The sequence below is a fragment of the Phodopus roborovskii genome, unplaced genomic scaffold (assembly GCF_943737965.1).
Source record: "Phodopus roborovskii unplaced genomic scaffold, PHOROB, whole genome shotgun sequence".
Lineage (NCBI taxonomy): Eukaryota > Metazoa > Chordata > Mammalia > Rodentia > Cricetidae > Phodopus > Phodopus roborovskii.
The window spans coordinates 6,000,568-6,020,209 of record NW_026126576.1 but is presented as its reverse complement, the minus strand read 5'-3'; the positions used below and the strand labels follow the sequence as shown (position 1 = coordinate 6,020,209).

At 36.5% G+C, this 19,642-nt stretch overlaps 1 protein-coding gene across 1 annotated transcript in view; it reads left to right on the top strand.

Moving 5' to 3' along the window:
- Window positions 1-19,642, top strand: part of Cntn3 (contactin 3) — a 348,226-nt gene that overhangs the window by 257,844 nt on the left and 70,740 nt on the right. The window contains exon 11 of the mRNA XM_051203480.1: window positions 1,609-1,759. Within this exon, the coding sequence (XP_051059437.1) occupies window positions 1,609-1,759 (151 nt within the window). The remainder of the gene's footprint in view (window positions 1-1,608; window positions 1,760-19,642) is intronic.

The window sequence follows — 19,642 nt, the reverse complement described above, 5'->3', positions numbered from 1 at the left end:
TCTAGCCTCCAATGTGCTTCCATGACCCAAGCTCCCTTCAATGTTCACAGCCTCCTATTTTTTAATTATTGTAGTGACATATACATGTGAAAAAGTAAACACATGAATAAAACCTGCTGAATCTGTTCTGTGTTGCCTATATGTATGTGTTTCTAGGGCTGACCACTTAGTAGTACACAATTAACCATAGAGCTTATCCTTGTTAATGGTTCTTCATCTAGGACTGGGGCCCCATGAGATTCCCCCATTTATAATGGGAAGTTAACTGTTGTTGGAATAGTTAATGTCTTATTTAAGCAGTCATATTACTGAGATTTCATGATTGTAGCTTCCCTGCCATAGAGCTAGATACAATGTCACAGGAGATTTCCTGGTCCTCTGACTCTTATAATATTGCTGCTCTATTCTTCCATTATGTTCTCTAAGCCTTAAGGGCAGTAGTTTAACAGGTATATTCAATCACATACTGTAATAATTATAAAATGCCTATATGCCAAATGGTAAGTTATTTTCACTGGGATTTGACATAGAAGAGAGCACTAGAAACCAGGTGGGTAGAGGCTGAAGAAATGGTTCAGTGTTAAGGGAAGTTGATGCTTTTCCATAGGACATTGGTTCAATGCCCAGCACCCACATGGCAGATAACTGCCTATTGGATACCAGTTCCAGAGTATCCAGCTCCTCCCTATGATATCTATAGGCACATGTGGTACACTTACATGCTTGTAGGCAAAGCACTCATATATATAATATAAAAAAGAATTAAATCTTATTTTTAAAAAAGAAAGGAAACAAAAGAAGCTAGGTGTCGTGGCTCATGTCTGTTATCTGAGTAGTTTGGATTCCAGGTAAGAGAATTTTGACTGCAAGCTAGCCTTGGAAAGAAAAGGAGTCCCTGTCTTAATTTGAAAAGAAGAGTCCATTCTGTATTTGGGGAGGTAATCAGGGTCCCAACCTTGTTTATACATATACAGTGAAAGGAATAGTGACTTTCTGATTTGCATTCCATTTTCTTTAAATGACATCTCACATCTTTCTATGTCGCCTAAAGTTTGACATCATAGGCTTTACTGGGAAGCACAATATTTTCTTCATATTGTGGTATTTAATTTTATATGACATCCTTAAACATTACATCTGTGTTGTGTCCTCTTTCCTCAACTTGGAAGTTAAATGTAATCATATGAGAATTTTATGGTACAACCTAAGACCTTTGGCCAGCACCCTCTGAATGACAGATCTTCACTAAGTGCTGTACCCTAAGGATCAATAGAGACCAATATTGTCATGATGAGTCAAATTTTCCTAAGCAAGCTATGGTAAACAGTTTCCTAAAAAACAAAACACAAATAAAAAACAAAAAACCTGATTGAGGTTTTGTTTTGTTTTTTTTTTTTAATCTTCACAGTGAACATTAAATGAGATTTAGAAATTGACCACAAGCAGAATAGCACAAATTAATTTTTCAGCATTGTATTCCTCAACATCTCTTATGCCATGTGGAATTTAAAAACACAGATATGGTGGGCCTTCCAAATAACAGGGACTTTAAGAAAATACCTTTCTTCTTAAACCAACAATCCATTTCTTTCCACCCCTACCCTTTAGCTTCTGCTCCAGATTTTTCAAGGAACCCTATGAAAAAAATGGTTCAGGTGCAAGTGGGCAGCCTGGTGATCTTGGATTGCAAACCCAGAGCCTCTCCAAGGGCACTTTCTTTCTGGAAGAAGGGAGACACGATGGTGCGGGAGCAGTCAAGGTATTCTGCCCTATAAAACACTCGTTTGCTTTCTTCTTTCTTGTGTTTGCCAGCAAGTAGGTTTTCAGTATAGAATGTAATACTTCAGCATACAGCAGAATGTAGTGTATTTACAAATCAGAACACTGGTAGTTTTGTCATTAATACTCTCATTTCATTATCGAAAGCTCTATTTAGAGCTTTCAATCCTGGTCAATCTTTCTCTTCCTAAAATGCTTTGCTTTGGCAAGGACAGTCTTCTGTGGGCCTCTGGGGACATTCATCCAAAAGGATTGAGAAGTGCATAGCCCATATGTGAGACTATATCCCAAGACAAAAGAGAAGATGGTAAAAATGACCCATTCAAGGGAAATGAACATATTGTTGTCTGCTTCTTTGGGATAATTTAGCTGTTCCTCAATTTAATTTAAGCAAATGCTTTCTTCATTTTCTCATTACAACACTGGAATGAAGGGACAGAAGGAGACCTAATTAAAATCTTGGATTCTGGACCTGTTCCATCTGGGTTCATGTCTTCTTTATGAATTTTACTGGCTCTATGAAGTGTCCCCAAATCTCCATGTCTTATTTCTTCATTTGTTAAGGGAATGGTGGTAAAAGTTATTGCCTAATATTGTAAGGCTTGTTATGAAATTTAAATGCATGAATACCCATTGAGCTTGCTGATCAATACCTGCCAGAGAGTAAGTGTGTATTGGTGGCTACTATTACTATTGACTAAATGCTTACTTCTCCTAGACACTACTAGCAAAGCTTGTCATAACTGAGTATTAGGCCTATAGGGCCCATGCCCCTGCCCTGGAAACCTAGCTTTGTTGGGTTAAGTGATGTTTAGTTACATTTCTTGTGGCTCAAAAAGCAACTTAAGATGAGTGTATTTTGGCTTTCAGTTTGAGGTTTGAGGGTGCAGTCCATCATGGAGAGGACAGCAGGAAGCAGAAAGACTTTTTAGCATCCTTTCTCCTTTTGAAGTCTCCAAGATCCCAGCCCATGTAATAGTACCTCTCACATTTGCAGTGGATCTTCCCATCTTAACCCAATCTAGAGACTCCCTCAAAGACATGCCCTGACTCTATCTTTCAGTTGGTTCTAGATTTTGTCATGTTGACAAGCAAGAGTCACCTATACAAGTGACAAAATGAAATTAAATAAGAAATTAAGTTTGACAAGTTTTGTTACATTTATTTAGTCATTTACTTGTATGTGAGTATATGTACACATCTGAAAGGAGAGAGAGGGAGGGAGAGAGAGAGAGAGAGAGAGAGAGAGAGAGAGAGAGAGAGAGAGAGAGAGAGATGTACCACTCTGTTCCTGTGGCAACTTTTGGCAATCACTTCTCTCTTTCCACCATGTAAGTTCTAGTGATTAAACTCATACTGTCAAACTTGATGGCAAGTAACCTTTACTCACTGAACCAGCCGCCAGCTCTGATTTGTTAATTTTAAAATAGAGAAATTAATCTGCATAATTAACCTGAGTAGAAGCAAACACATCACCTGGGCTTTTGAAGTTAAGTAAAAGAAGAGAAAGGCACAAGGACAGTTAGAGCAAGCAGGTAAGGATTAAAGCAACACTGGTCCTTGCAGTGTATTGATGCTTAAAAGACTGGACAATACAGCTGACAGAGATACTGTTTCCATCTTGCCAGGAAACAGGTTTCCACCTGTGACAGTTTGGGTAAGCACAAATGATTCTAGGGTCTTTAGAAGGAATTCAGCCCTGTCACCACCTCACCTCAATTTTAGCCAGTGAGACCTATTCTGTTTTTTTTTTGTTTGTTTGTTTGTTTGTTTGTTTTTTTTTTAATGTTTGGGGGCTTACATTTGTGGTGATTGATTATAGCAGAAATAGGAAACTTCATACAGAACTCTACACAAACTGATGAAATTTTGAACTTCCTTCAGCTAATGTGGAATCAAACCACTGAGATATTTCAGTGCCAGCTTTTGTGCAGGAATCTAGCATCATGGGGGTGATGTCAGGCTTTTTCAATCATAGAACTACAAGCATTTCTTTGGGACGTGAGAGGACATTGAACAAGCACTAAAATCTTCTGCCACGGTCCATGGATTTCCTTTTCTTAAATCACACAGAGCCTTACTGCAAATGAACAGCTTTTGGATTACAGGTCTGGAGGTATATTCATAAAATTACATAAAACCTCACATGCTGCAATTGTTCCTTTATATAATAGGAGACATCTTTATTAAGATTCAAAGACAAGGCCTCCTAGGTAACTAACTAAATCATTTGACTATGTGCACGAGTCATAGATTGACTCTTTTACAAGGACTTCAGTTTTTTGCCCAATGGTAACCCCACTTGTCCTCACAGCAGTATACATTCTTAACAGTGGTCTATAATCTTAATTTTAAATGGGGATAAAAATGATTAAGGGATTTAGCCACAGGCACTCAAGGAGAGATTTACCCTGCATATTATACAAAGATGTCTTGGGAAACAGTGTAAGTTTGGAATGTAAACAGGAATTTGCAACTTGCTTGCTTGCTAGTTGGATGTCTTAGGATCAGTTACCTACTAAAAGAGACATTACCTGTTTGCCTTATATACAAAGATATAATCATTTAACACACACCTTATATTGGTAGATACGTTCAGTAGTAAAAGTGAGGTTTTTTTTATCATGTACAATATTAAAGAAATTATAACTAAAGGAAGTTCTAGTTCTCTGTGTATTGGTTGCATGCTCAGTGCTTGGGTGCTCTTTTAAAGATAGGCATTCCAGGCTAGCATGATTCCATTGAGACACAGGCCCTTGGTTTGGTGCCCCACCAGTGTACCTCATCAATCTAGAGGACTACTTGAGCATCTTCTGCTGAGTGGCAGCTCTAGGAAGAGCTGGAAGAAGGTACAAATATGAACATCTTTTAAAGGAATTTCAAGAAGTTCCACCTGGTACTTTCATTTTCACCTTACCAATCATAAATTCCCTTAGATACAATAACAGCAAAAGAAGCTGGGTAGTATACATGTGTACCTACTACATGGGATTATGTCCCATGACTATTGTGGAGTCTGTCTTTTTTTTTCAGGAGAAAGATAATAATGGTTACTGCTCTATCAGAGTCTAGAGGGAACAAATGCCAGTTCTCTATGAATGGAGGCTGCTGGCAGCAAATATCCTTACTTCGTCTTCACTTATGAGTGATGACATACCATGTTTGAATTTCTGTGCCTGGGTTACCTTACTCATAATGATTTTTTCCTAGTTGCATCCATTTAACTGCACATTTCATGAACTTACCATTTTTTAAGGTGGAGTAGCACTCCATTGTGTAAATGTACCACACTTTCCTTATCTATCTTTGGTTGATGGGTTTCTAAGTTGTTTCTCAACTGTTTCCAGGTTCTGGCTAGTACAAATAATGCTTCTATAAACATATTGAGCAAGTGTCCTTGTGGTATAAGTGTGCTTCCTTTGTGTATATGCCCAAGAGTGATTTTTCTGAATCTTGAGGTAGATTGACTGAGAAACTACCACTGATGCTTTTGGACATAAGAAACATTTTGATTTTCAACAGAGGGTTTCTTTGTATAGTGATGGTTGTCCTGGAACTCACTCTGTAGACCAGGCTGGCCTTAAACCTAGAGATCCAACTGCCTCTGCCTCTGCCTCTGCTTCTGCCTCCCAAGTGCTGGGATTAAAGCCATGCATCACCATTGCCTGACAATTTTTGAGCTCTTAAGACTGCATTTTGTTTATACATTTGAAAACAGTTTGAGTTCCGGAAGCATGTCAGGCATGAGATATTTGGTTTTTACCAGAAAATTACTTGCTATTCTTTGTTGCTTTTCAGTGGCCAGACAGGTGATAAAGCAGTTACATCAAAACTCTACTGGCAAAGTACAGGCTATTCAATGGTCCCTGAGAAGGTTACATCTCCACATTGTGGACCAAGTTTACAAAACAATTATACCAAGACATGAAAGATGCAAGGGATTTGCTAGAGAAGAATGTTCCAACTAGAAACAGCAACATGCAAAGATCCAGTGACAGGCATGGATTGATATTACTTGAATCTGTTCCACCTGCTATAACAGTATGCATTAGACTTGGCAATTTATAAATAATAATTTAACTTATCTATGTTCTGAGGACTACGTAATATTAAGTTCAAAGTGGCTATTGAGTTCATAAGAGTCTATGCTCTCCTCTTTAAATAGCACCTTCAGGCAGCTCCCTTTAACTCTTTGCCTAAGGGAAGTAATTCTGTTTGTATCACTAGAACCTACATAACTTTTATTCTTCCCCATAGCACTGGGAAGCTACAGAATAAAGCAAAGTGACAGGGTTAATAAGATCAAATTTATGTAAAAGAAGACAAATAGTGCTGCTGGTGGGCTGAAGGAGATGGAAGACTGAAAACAATTGTCATTTATCAGTAACTCACCAAGCTGAGTGAGAAAGTAGTATGGCCATAGTTACACAAATAGCAGTGAGGATACAGAGAAGTCTGGAAGTGTTGGAAAAGGCTTAACTTGGCAGTGCTTCATTGGGTTTGTTATTGTATGTGAAGATAGGTAGCAAATAGGAGTCCTAGATTACTGATTCAGACATCATGGATCATGGTAGATGGAGTCAATATTGTGAAGAAACTTATAAATAAAATGCAGAGTTGAGAAGAATATGTTGAGGTCACATTGAGTCTTATTAAATATGAAGTGCTTGTTACAAGACCAGCTGCAGAGTTGGATGTACAAACAGACAAACATATTACAGGTAGATGATTGATAGATAGATAGATAGATAGATAGATAGATAGATAGATGCATGTATATAGAGATAAAAAAGAGAGGATATTAGTGGTAGGTTATATGTAGATGGATGGATATAAAATAAATGATAGATATTATGGAGGGACAGACAGATGGTAGACAGAGGGATAAATGGAATAGAGCTAATAGGTATGGAGATAGAAAAATAGATATCAGTAGGTTGCTAGAAAGGTAGGTAGATAAGTGGATAGATGTATATTAGTTAGAGAAAGATTATATAGATATAGATATAATAGAAAGATAGATTAGATTAGACAAATACATTACTGACATATAGGTGAATAAATGGATGATAGATGTATAGATAATTACAAAAGATGGATGGGTGGATGAATGGATGAATAATATCAATATGAATTGGATATTATGGAAGACTTGAGGAAATTTGGACATCTTTATAAATGTAGATTTGATACCTAATCTGGAGCAGCAGACATAATTGTCTGTGAAAGTAGATATCTTTAGTAGAAGAGGACATACATAATACTCTGAAATTCATAGACAATCAAGTCATAAGTACAGAGGCCTGTTTTCATCTCATACTTGATTTATTTAGTAATGGTGAGCTTCATTTGTTCTGTAACAAACTATTCCAAGCCTCAAAATTACAAGCATTCAGTACTGAGTAGAGACTTATTCCTTCTATCATTCACTAATACACAAAGCCACAAGAAGCAGTTCTCTGAGGAGAAAAAAAAATGTCCTCTTTCTTTTAGCATCCAACAATATTTTACCAGGTTTCTATGTTTTACTGTCCTCTCATTTATTTATTCACCTAAAATCATACATTTTCAAGACAGATAAACTGGATTTTTTGCCTCCCTTAAACAAAGTAAACTTGGAAACAAGACTTGAGAATATGTAGAGATGAGATTTACAAGAAGAAATAACAAGTTAGCATATTTGATATAATATGTAGCATCTCTTCCCTACCACGTAATGGTACTTAAAATGCATGTACCAATTACTTTTAAAAATTATGTCATTTATGTGAATACCACTGCTTTTAATAGTAAATATTTTATTGAAATGGCCACAACTCAAAGGAAAGTCCAAGCATAGTCCACTGCTCCTAATTAGACAAATTAAAATTATTCCAGATTGTCTATGCAGTTATGGAAATGTTTTGTTGAGAAAAATAGCAAAGACATATTTCAAATATGAATAACCATAATGTAGGTAGTTTTTAAAAGTATTGTATCCAATCCTTCATCTATCTTTTTGCACATAGAAACTGTCCTTAAAATTCATTATGCTTCATATACTGCATGACTCCATAAACATTGCATCCCTAGAGAATGCTCTGGTTTGGGAGCAGAAAGGAGTGATTATTGTGATCACTTAAGTAGTATGACTTTGGGTTCCAGGGACTATTTATTGGAAAGGGAAATACATAATTCTTGCTTTTACTAAATACTACTTATGTGACTATGTTCATTTGACAGAACCCCCAGGATTGAGTATCTCTGGCCACTACTAAGATCTCAGAGAACCATTTACCTTCTATGTTTTTAACTCAAAATCAATTTCCAACTATCTACCTTTGAAGAACAAAAGGGAGTTTTGTTTAATGTCTGTGATTCTGGCACTTGAAGGAACTACTTGCTATTTGATTAGCAAGTACCTATCAACCTTTTGGTTGGAGGGAAGGTACTTCATGTTGTCCATTAATTTGTCATATCTTTATTTTGTGCTAGAGTGAGTAGCTGATAGTGAAATGAATAAGAAGCTTCAAGAGCTTTCAACAGACAGAATGCATGATTAAAGTGATAATACAATTTAGTCTACCAATGGTGCTATTTTCACCTAAATGCCTAAAGGTTAATCTTAGACAATAAGCAAAAAAGTGGACAGTCTACAGATACTGGATGCCATGCTTCTGTCCAGGAAGCAGGAGATTTTTACCCCACTGCTCCATGAAGCCCAAAAAAGATAAGGGACAAGGAGATAACATTGGAGAGCAGTGGTTCACAGGGACCTGAAATAGAGCAAAGCAGACTGGGGAAAACACCATCTAAACAGGAGGACTACATTGATGAGAAAATAGACTAGTCATATATGTGTTTTCCTGTGCCAAAGTTCATACCAGTTTCCAAAACAAGATAGCTTTACCTAAGTTCTTCATAGATGGCAACTGTCCATATCCTTCCAAGGAAAGCAACATTAAGTAACTGCAATGTTCTTAGAGAACATTGAGCATTCTGAGTCAAGAGTCTCAGAAAGAAGAGAAGGTTTTCTTTTTGTGGTTTGCTATATCAGCACAGACTTCAATGTCCCCTTGATTTCTACTGGAAGAAGAGGGAGGATCTACTTTTCTAATATTCCAACTACCTGGGACAAAATTTATGAGTGAAAACAGTAAAGATGGTATGACTTAAGACCTTGGTCTGCCATAGGATTCATAGACAGCCATAAAAACCAAAGCCTTTCTGCCATACTCTGTAAGAAACACTGTCACAGCCTGCACATCTTCATTGAGTCACAAAGGAACTTGAGTTCCCTGTGTAGATGTATAGTCTTATTTAAGTGAGTTATTTGTGCCTGATTGCCAAGAAGTATGTTGCTGGTTTTTCACATTATTTTCTATATAAAAAGTTACATCTATATTTTATCTATTTTCTGATTGAATTGTAGCATATGGAAACAACAAAGCAGAAAATATTGGATTAGATCTTGTTTCACCACTTGCCCACCCATATGAAATCAGCATTTGCGTGACTTATAAATCTGTGCTTCATTTTTTTTTTTTATAAACCAGGGCCAAGAATCCTACACTTGTAGCCTTCATCAATCTGTTGGGTAATATTTACTTGACTCTATCAACAAGGGTTGAGTTGAAAAATTAGTATTTGGAAAAATTAGTTATGTCTCTGTCTTCAACATTTGTTTAAATCTTGGACCTCATTTATATCACAGAATGTCAGCCATAATGATTAAAAAAAAAAAAGTATTAAGGCATAGTGGCTCACTCATGCACTTCAAAAAAATCTAGCTAAAATAATGACCGGCCAGTAATTTAATATGAATTGACTTCTTCCTTAGTATTATTTGGATATTGCAAAGGTAACAAACTTTAAGTAGAAAGAGAAATGAAACAAGGAACCATCTTTTTTAGAGTGGTGAATTGACTTTTGTATAGTTTAACCTTAGGGAAACAAATTCTATCACCATGTATTTTAAGGAAACTACTGACAAGTGATCTCTCAAATTGCATCAGTTAAGTTGTGTGATGATTGTGGGATAGTTAATTGTATAATTGCCCATTAGATTTTAAGGATTACGAAAATTAGGTCACTTTTAGAAATCTTTTGTTAGCCTTATGACTTTGGTAAGGGAAAGATGATCAATGAATCTCAAAGTTCAGGGTTTCAGAATCAAATAATAAATTTGTGCTAAAATTAAATGACTTACCTATTCACAGTTTCTATTCATTGATGTATAGAATTTCTAACTAAACCCCAAAACTCCCACATGTGTCCGTATACATCTCAGACTATGGTCTAGCTTCCTGCTTCACACATTGTTCAGGACAATCTTCAGAACTGTATAAAAGAGCACTTTCCAGGAGTTCAGCTCAGTGTTTAGGTGTGGGTGTCTGCTTGTGTTTCCATCAGCTACTAAATGAGGGCTCTATAATGGCATATAAGTTATTTATTAACTGGAATCAAGTTGCAGAGAGGGAGGAGTGATAAGAGGTCAAGACAAGGCTACGGAAACCCACAGAGATAGCTGACCTAAACAAGGAGGAGCTCACGCACCTCCAGACTGATAGCTGGAAAAACAGCATTATACTGACCCAGAACCCCTGAATGTTGGTCTCAGTTAGAAGGCCTGACAGTCTAAGGGACTTCTGACAGTGGAACCAGAATATATCCCTGGTGCACGAAAGGACTTTGGGAGCACATTCCCAATGAAGGGATACTCCTGTAGTCTAGAGGCAAGGGGGAGGGCCTAAACCCTACTCCAAAAGACTTGACAGATTTTGATGATCCCTCCTGGAAGTCATCACCCTCCCTGTGCAGTCAGGGGTGGGAGTGGGAAAGGGAGTCAGGGGGCATGGGTGGGAGGGAGGGGAAACTGGGATCGATGTGTAAAATAAGAAAAAATAATAAATGAAGTGCACTTTCATTTTCATCTACTAACATGTTTATGGTTGGGAATGGGAGATGCTGTATCTTTAATTCATCTTGATTGTCTTACATAGTCACAATGGAGTACATGTAGATATATGATTGCCTTGTGAATAGTTTTTATTTACTTCAGGGAAAGCAAGTAAATGGACATGCATGCTACCATGTATAAACGGAGGTAAGAAGACAACTTATAGAAATCAGCTTTCTTTGTCCACTGTGTATATCCCAGGCATCAAACTCAATTATTTCAAATCTGACAGCAAATTCTTATAACTGCTTAACCATTTCATCAGCTCCTCTGTGAAGGAGAAAGAAATTATCCCATCCCACATTCTTCATTTATTCTCCTGACTTTTCCTCTGATTAGAATCTGTCTTCTTGATTTTAGAAGGTCCACCTTGCTACTCAGGTTGGCTTTATTCCTATGCTCGTCAGCAACTGCTGTAGCACCACAAAAGGACTGGCTCTTCTTTTCCCTGAACACCCTAGTGGTTTATGTCACTCATACAATTGGACATTATAATACAACAACATTTGCAAACACGATCCTCCATATGCTTCAATGTGTGTTCCATTAACTGCCACTGCTCAACAAGTCACTCTAAAATACAATATGTGTATACCATGTCCATGCAGGAACCAACAGAGTTCAGGAAGGGAGTCAGATCCCTGAAACTGGAGATATGGGAGGTTTTGCAATACCAGGTGGTTGCTGAGAACTGAAGCCTGGTACTTCGCAAAAACAGTAAGCACTTTTAAATGAGTAAACACGTAACTAGTGAGTTATCTCTCCAGCCCTGACCATGTCCATTCACTCACTTATTAGATATTTATTAATATCTGAATGGGGGAAGATGATGATTCTAGAGAAGCATGTGAAGTGGAAACCTGTAGTATGCCCAACTTGGATGCTTTCTGCATTACCATCATGTGCCATACATGGGTTTGGGCTTTAGGATCTAGTACAAAGGAGAAAGACATGTCTCTTCACAAGAGAAATGTGGGTAGGTTAAAACAAAAATAAGTTCTGGAGTACAAAATATCTTTCAGGAGAGAGACCCAATTAGGACAGATGTTGGGAGATAAAAATAAGTCTGGATTGTGAGAGAGGAAGGAAACAGTGATCTGATTAAGAGACACATTTGGTCAAATAGAGCAAGAGTTATGGAAGTTTGGTGAGGGACAAAATAACAAAAATGGAGAATAGAATATTGTGTATTATGCAAGTATAGCTTGATGGATGGGCAACCCTGATATGTATTGTCATATACATTGATTATATTTTAGGGTTGGTTATGCATGAACTATATGAATATGGATATGGCTATTAGATTGCAAATTTTTGAAGCAGAGGCTCTAATTCTTTCACACATTTGTATTTTTCAAAACATGTAGTATATTGTAAGTACTCAACAAATATTTGTGAAAGCTAATTTTATTCTTTCTTGGATAGCTTCCCATATTTTAAAAGAACCTATAATTCTTCACTTAAGTGATGGCAACCATTTCTTGGGAATGAAGAAAATTGATTTTATGGGTTTCTATTTATGATTGCCTATTTAAAATATGAGCAGTGTTGACTAGTATATTTTTCTCTCCCTGAATTGTTTCAAAGAGGATGAGTGAATAGACTGAATGGATCAGTGAATGTGTGGTCAGATATTTAGTTCAATGGATGGTTGAGTGGAAATCATTTTTACCACATATTCATAAAGGGAAACAAACATTCAGAATGCTAATAATTTTATCTCCTATATTATGATACATAAAAAATTATTCATAATTTTCAGTGTTGTTTCAGTTCTTCTGAGTTAGTCCACCAAGACAGATTTCCCATAGCTTAGCAAGCTCAATTTTAAAAATGCCAACAAGGAAACTTCCTCTCTAAATGTATGTTTGATATAGAATGTATAAAGATTCATTGTATTTTTAAAAGAGATTTTTCTAACTCATTTTTACATGTATTATGTGTGAGAGGATATGCGCATGCACTTGCAAATGCCACCAACACCTGTTGAGATAAGAGGGCACCTGGATGGGGTCAGTTCTGTTTCATGGGCTCTAGGAATCAAACTCAGCTCAGGCTGTCAGGTTTGGAGACAAGTGCTGTGACCCACGGAGCCTTCTCATCAATGTATTATCCTTTAATGTTAGCATAGTGTAATTTTAGGCACTTTATTTCCTTAGTAATTACTAATTTACTTAATTGATAAAATTATTGTAATTTAAAATTTAACAGAAGACTTATATTTTCCAGTGTACTGATTATAGAACCTTATGCATACCTCACTATATTAATTATTTCCTCATTACCTCGGCTGGCTTGAAAAACTTCACATTTTATAATTTATTTAATTGATTTGTGTCTCTCAAAACATTTTTGAAACAACATGTAAAGTGTACACATAGGAGCTGGGAAGATAGCTTAGCGGGTAAAACACTTCTCATGAAAGCCTGACAATGTGAGGTCAGAACCATTATAAAAGTCATGAGACTAAATTGGAGATATCCATCAGGACCCTCCTCCTTAGAGCTCTGGAACACTGCTGAAGAGGGGTAGGGTAGGAGGTATAGGGGGAGCCAGGGAGGTCTAGGATACCTGAAGAACATGGTCCACAGAATCAACTAAGCAGGTCTCATAAGGGCTCACAGAGACAGAAAGTGGCAATTACTGAGCCTGCATGGTTCTGCTCTAGATCCTCTGCAAATATATTATGGTTGTTAGTTGGTGTTTTCCTGGAACTTCTAACAGTGGGAGTAGAGCTGTCTCTGACTCCTTTGCTTATTCTTGAGACCACTTTTTTCCTACTAGGTTGCCTTATCCAACCTTCATATGAGGGTCTGTGCCTAGTTTTATTTCATCTTGTAATGCCCTGTTCCGTTGATACCCATGGGAGGACTGCTCTTTTTGAAGGGATTTTGAGGGGCAATAGAGCTAGGGGAGGGGGAAGGTCAGTGTGTGGGGGAGCTATGGTAGGGATATATTGTAATGAGAGATGAATAAATAAAATAAAGAGAAAAAAAGGAGAAATGTCACAACCCTCTGCCCAAAACCAATTATTAAATTCAGTTTCTCCATCTCTCTCCCTCTCTCCATCCCCCTCCTTCTCTCTCCACCTCATCCCTCTCTCTATCCCTCTCCCTCTCTCCACCCCCCTCTCTCCATCCCTCTTCCTCTCTCCACCCCCTCCCCATCCCTCTCAGTCTCATTCATGCCCATCTCTTCTTTCAAACTTTCTCATTCTGCTTCTGTCTCTCATTGTTTTTATTCTTCCTCTTCTTCACTTTCTATATTTCTGTCTACATGCCATGTTCTGTCTACATGCAATTGACCTCTCTCTAGGAGGCCTTTTTTTCTGAAGGAAAACAGGAGAAATATATCTGGGGAGAGGAGAGTAGGGGCAACTGGAAAGAGTGGAGGGAGGGGACAATGTGGTTGGTATGTATTATGTGAGAAAGTAAAATTTAAAAAAAATCATATTCAATACAACAGGATTCTGTACTCTCAATGCCCAGGAGAGGCAGTAGGACAAGGAGACAAGACTCTGTGCAAGTAAAAAAGGACATCCAGCCTTGTGTGCACAGCTGAGAACAATAAGGGAGACCTGATTTCAAACAAGGTGGAAGGCAAGGATAGATACCCAGTTTTTTCTCTAACCACTATAGGTGGTATGTCATAGAAGTACCTCTCCTACCACACATAGGCCATGCATGCATGTGAGTGTGTGTGCACACACACACACATAAACTACATACAGAATAAACACAGAGAATACTTGAGGAAATAATATTATGTCCTATTTTTAGTTTCCTAGAATATAAGTTTTATTTGAACCTTATAAATTCTTACCAGGAAATTGTTGCTTAATTCAGAGCAAGGACTACTATAGAGGTTGCGTGTTTGTTTGTTTGTTTTTTATTTAAATACCCAGGGGATGATTTTCTGCAGTTTATTTACAGAGTCTAGGCCCATGTTTCCATTCCTTAGTACAGATAGAGAATTTTTACATGGAGCTTTGTGCCAAGAAGTGGCCAGAGGAAAATCTATGGCTAGTTAACAGAGATGGTGCCCACATGAGATGTAGCAACTTCATAAGGTGATGTACAACACCTGCTTAGCCCAAAAATACATATGCATATATTCAAAGCCAGAAGATCCTTGTAGAGAGAACATTGTGTAATATACTATCAGCACTCAATATGCATAAGTATATAATCCACTTCAAAGCTTCTTTTACCCCTGCACTCTCAAGAAGCTTCGAATATTAAAATGGCTCAACCATTCTGGGGAATAAATGGAACACACATACCACACCTCATTCAGCTTTCTTTCCATGAATAATTTTTACTTACATATTTTTAATAATCTTCAAATCAAAGCTATTTTAAATGTGAACTCAGAATCAGGGCTCCAGATTATATAGAGGTCCCAAACTGAAAATGAAGAAGCAAATGCTTATAGAATTTTGAATTTCTTTCTTTTAAGGACATGGCAAATCACCAGAATCCACTCCTGAATATTGTCATTGTCATTATTGAGATTATTCAGAGAACAGGTAAAAGACAGCTTCGTTGTGTGGGCAAATGTCTTACCCTAAACTGTTATATTTTAGTGACACAATATTACCAATTTTATTTTATGAAGAAAAATTCAAGGTGGCAATCATGGAATGTATAAAATAATCATAAAAAAATGAGCCAGTCAGGCATTTTTCAAGTTATGTCACTAGAGTATATGACATAAAGGCTTCCCAAACATTTGTGCTGATTTTATAAGTGAATCATAGAATTTGCTTCTTATTTTGATGTCCAAAGAGTTTTAGAAGACTTGAAATCTCCTTTGTTGTATCAAAATTTTTTATTGTATGTATCCATATATCTGTTATATGCAGAGGAATGTTAAGATATTTTAAGAGCTTAAAGACCTTTCTGCCCTAAGAATGTTAGAGACGCTGAATAAAATTATAAATGAACCACTTAAATATTGATGAATATCTATAAAAGATGATGACCTTGAAGTTGGAATAGTAGGGGTAAAATGCCTCTAGCTGCCAAGAACTCAATGCCAGTTTAGGCGAAAGTGCACACTTTATGTTTGATTAAATTTTGTCCTTATATATTAAAATTGTGTCTGAGCTCTTTGTATTTATTGAGAAAAGTGTGTTTATTTGAAACTTACATATTAAATACTAATGCTTGGTAAGGTTCATCCTTGAGGATTTAGAACTGCTAGTTGAATTTGTGTACAGATATTAAAAACTTACTAAATTCATATACAGATCCTATATGGTTATGACGTAAAACACAAAGGGTGCCAGATATTTTGAAAATAGGCATTGTGATTTCTTGCCCCTAACAGTGCTAGGATGAATTAACTAATTGTATTTGCATTTTTGCCACAAAATCAAAATTCTATGAGGAACTTTGTTATGCAGAGTTTCAAATAGTTTTTTTCAAAATATTCTCCATACTTCAACAGGCTAGGTAGTACATGAAAGGCTGTTAGGAAGGCAAAGCCTTATAATCCATTTCTAACCTAATTTGATTGTATATTTTAAGGAAACCCCTAAATAATTCATACTCAATATAATTTGGAAAATATAACTTTTTTCCATGTCTATCTTTTTCAACATTAGAACAGGTCACAACATTCATAGTCCTATCAAGACTGCACAACATAGAGACAGGGAACCCCCCAAAATAGATCAATGTTGGGTCCCAAAATGAAGTAGCCATTTGGGGCAAGTCAGATAATCTCACAGCCTACAAGATATTGCCTTGATGGAATTCCCCTTGTGTCTACAACATAAGCCTCTTACTCCTTAATGTTATTGTTGATCCAGAGTAGAGAGAACCTCAAAGAAGTAAAAGTTATCAAGCCCTTCCTAGAGAATGTCTCTTTCTCTCCCCGGTTTTGGTGAAGGACTCCAACATTAGAGTTCAGTTACTTCCTTTCCATCATTGATATTCCAGGGCATAGAGTTTCTGTATTCTCCAGCTGTCTTGTCATGAAGCAGGGCACTTTCCCTTACCACCACCACAAAGACACCCAGTGGTTGTTCACATATGATAGCAAGATAATCTACCTCATTCTACGATAAGTAGTGGTAAAACATCTTTGCTCACTTAAGCAAATTTACATCATATTTGTATACATAGAATACTGAAGCTCACATATTGTTTTTTACTTTCATTGACTGGACTCATCTCTGAAATACAGAATGTCAAATATGGAGAGCCTTTGAGTCTTAATAATCTTTGAAGTTCTTGATTAATTTACAAGCCATCAAACAATTTTATGTCACATTTATTCAAATCTGTGTTCCTTTCCTCAAAGTGTCTGAATATTATTTGTAATCTCACAAATACTCCCTTGTAAAAGGAGCCTGAGCCCTGTAGATTTCAGGAACTGTGGTATTAGAAGAAAACAGTTGACTCAACAAAATCCATTTTGGTACAGTTGTATGTGACATAAGTTCCAAATGTATTTTGAAATATTGAATACAAGAAGAGGAAACGTTCCCAAATTGTTGACAATTTCCTTCTAAATACAAGGTCATGTTAATGCACATGAACTCGGTGTGTTTCTACAAGCTACTGATTTGAGCCAAGCTCTGTTATCTTCAGCATATTTGGGACCTGTTGAACATCATGCAAAGTAACAAAGCATTTATTACTAGCCCTGGGCTCACTCAAAAGACAGGATGATTAAATGATGAGGCTTTCTCATTTTGTTTCTCTTTTCCTGAGAGACTTTTCTTTCTGATGAATCACTAAACTAATACTGTTAGATTCAAAAGATGAAAGACCACATAGTATAGCTAAAAGAATGAAATTCTAATATTACTTTTCTAAATACTGTCTGTAGATGATCTTTGAGCAAAAGGGGAGCAGTTATTTTATTGACTATGATGGGGGTCAGAGCAGTTGTAAAGGAAAAAAATACACCATCTTCAAAGCTCTTTCTATGACATTTATTTTCTCATAAATTTATATCAATATATGTTTACTTTTTCTAGCTGTCACTATTTATCCTGTAATATATTCTTTGTGAAAACTCTTCCCCTACAGCTAATTGTAAGCATCAATCTTGTGGAATATAAGCTCAGAAAGTACTATCCAAAATAGCCTTGTTATCTTCTGTGTAGCAGTTTAATCATTGTGATCTCATGTGAGCTCATCTCCACTGAGATGTACTTACTGACAAAATGTTCAGTTGCAGTGTGTTTGTTAAAAACTCAAGTTGAATAAATTACTGTAATATTCAGCTCATAAGCCAAGGAATAACAACATGTTCAGATCTTCTTCTTTGTGTATAGAAGGCTTCATAGTTTTCCTATTTGAAAACACACTGTGCTATTGTGAATGTTTAAATGTCATCATAAAGTGCAGGTCATTGTTGCCTGGACAATAGTATACCTTTTGAGAAAAAAGTTTTGTTTTGTTTAAGTCATAAATCCAATGCCATTCCTGAATTACAGCATAAACCAGTAGAGCAACAAAGAGCAATCACATCTCCTCATCACAAACTAAGTGCAGACTTCTCAAAGCTAAATGAAATAATTAACCTCTTACTATAAAAAGAAAGGCCAATAAAACATACACATAAAGGTGTGCTATAAAACTAATCAAGAAGTTCAAATGCCATAATTGTTTAAGTTGCACATTTCTCAAAGCAAACTGCAGTACCATGTTTCTGAATGTTAATCTCATCCATCTTCATTTAACTTCTTGTGCCAAGACCAGTGTTATTCATTGATATACACATTTTCACTTCTGTTCACTTGCAGAGAAGCCTGTTTCCAGAAAGCTTAAAAACAATGTCATTTATAGTGAATTGGTATAAAATTTTCACTTCGAGTCTCTGTAGGGAAGCCTGGGTTATTGAAGGATTTCTGTTGAGAAACAATTACTCCATCCATTTACTGAATATTGTTTATTTTTATGTTGTGCAAAATGCCCTGTGAGCCTTTTAGAACTTACTAGAAGAACCAATTTAGGAAGAAAATATCCAATTAACTTAAATTTTTATGATACACACAGAGTTTACATTCTGTGAGAGTCAATGTATTTGTTTTGTGGATCCTTGTATGGTTCCTAAAATCTTAGGCTTGCCTCTGAAATTCTCCTTCATTTCACCAAGGCCGTGCAGATAGCTTTGCTCAAATATTGTACTGCATATAACACACTGTAGGATTTCTTTGTTTATTTTGTTTCATCCCTATTTTTTTTCATGGTTTTGGGACTCAAACAACAGCTGCAATACAAACTAGGCACACATGAAGGATTTCTTGATATCTGAGTATTCTGTACATTGGTATTAAAATGTGAAAATTCATGGGATGAGACAATAGGTAGAACTAATTATCTTCCAATCCTGGTTCCAAACCCAGAATCTCTAAACTTTAGCTCAGTGTTTATTGAATTAATGAGACATTTTTGCTCTGTTTTAACTAATTTCCAAAGTGGTAGGTTGTAGGTTCCAGTTATATTTACACACACACACACACACACACACACACACACACACATTATTTTACATATGGATCCCAGTTAAGCCTCTCCTTCTAGCTCCATCCTAGGAGCATCTTCATTTGAATGCCTTCATGAGCTTTAGATTCCCTTGCCTTTATATGTTAGATATAGTTAGTAAATCTTCACTTTCGTTTTTAGTGGCAACAATAATTACAATCAGTTGTAGCAATGTTCTGGCCCCAGTTTTTGTTTGTTTGTTGGGTTGGTTGGTTGTTTTCTGAAAGGATTAGTAATCAAAATAATGTGGGACAGTTCCCTTGATTTTGTTCTCTTTCCTTTTCTGAGCCTTTTCTCTGTAAGAATTCTCACTCTCTCTTTTTAGTTCTCAGTCCTCCCCCCTTCCCTTCATCCCCATTTCTGTTTATTTCTGCCCTAGTAGTATAGTTTTCCTTTCTTTACTTCAGTGAAGTAATTTCTA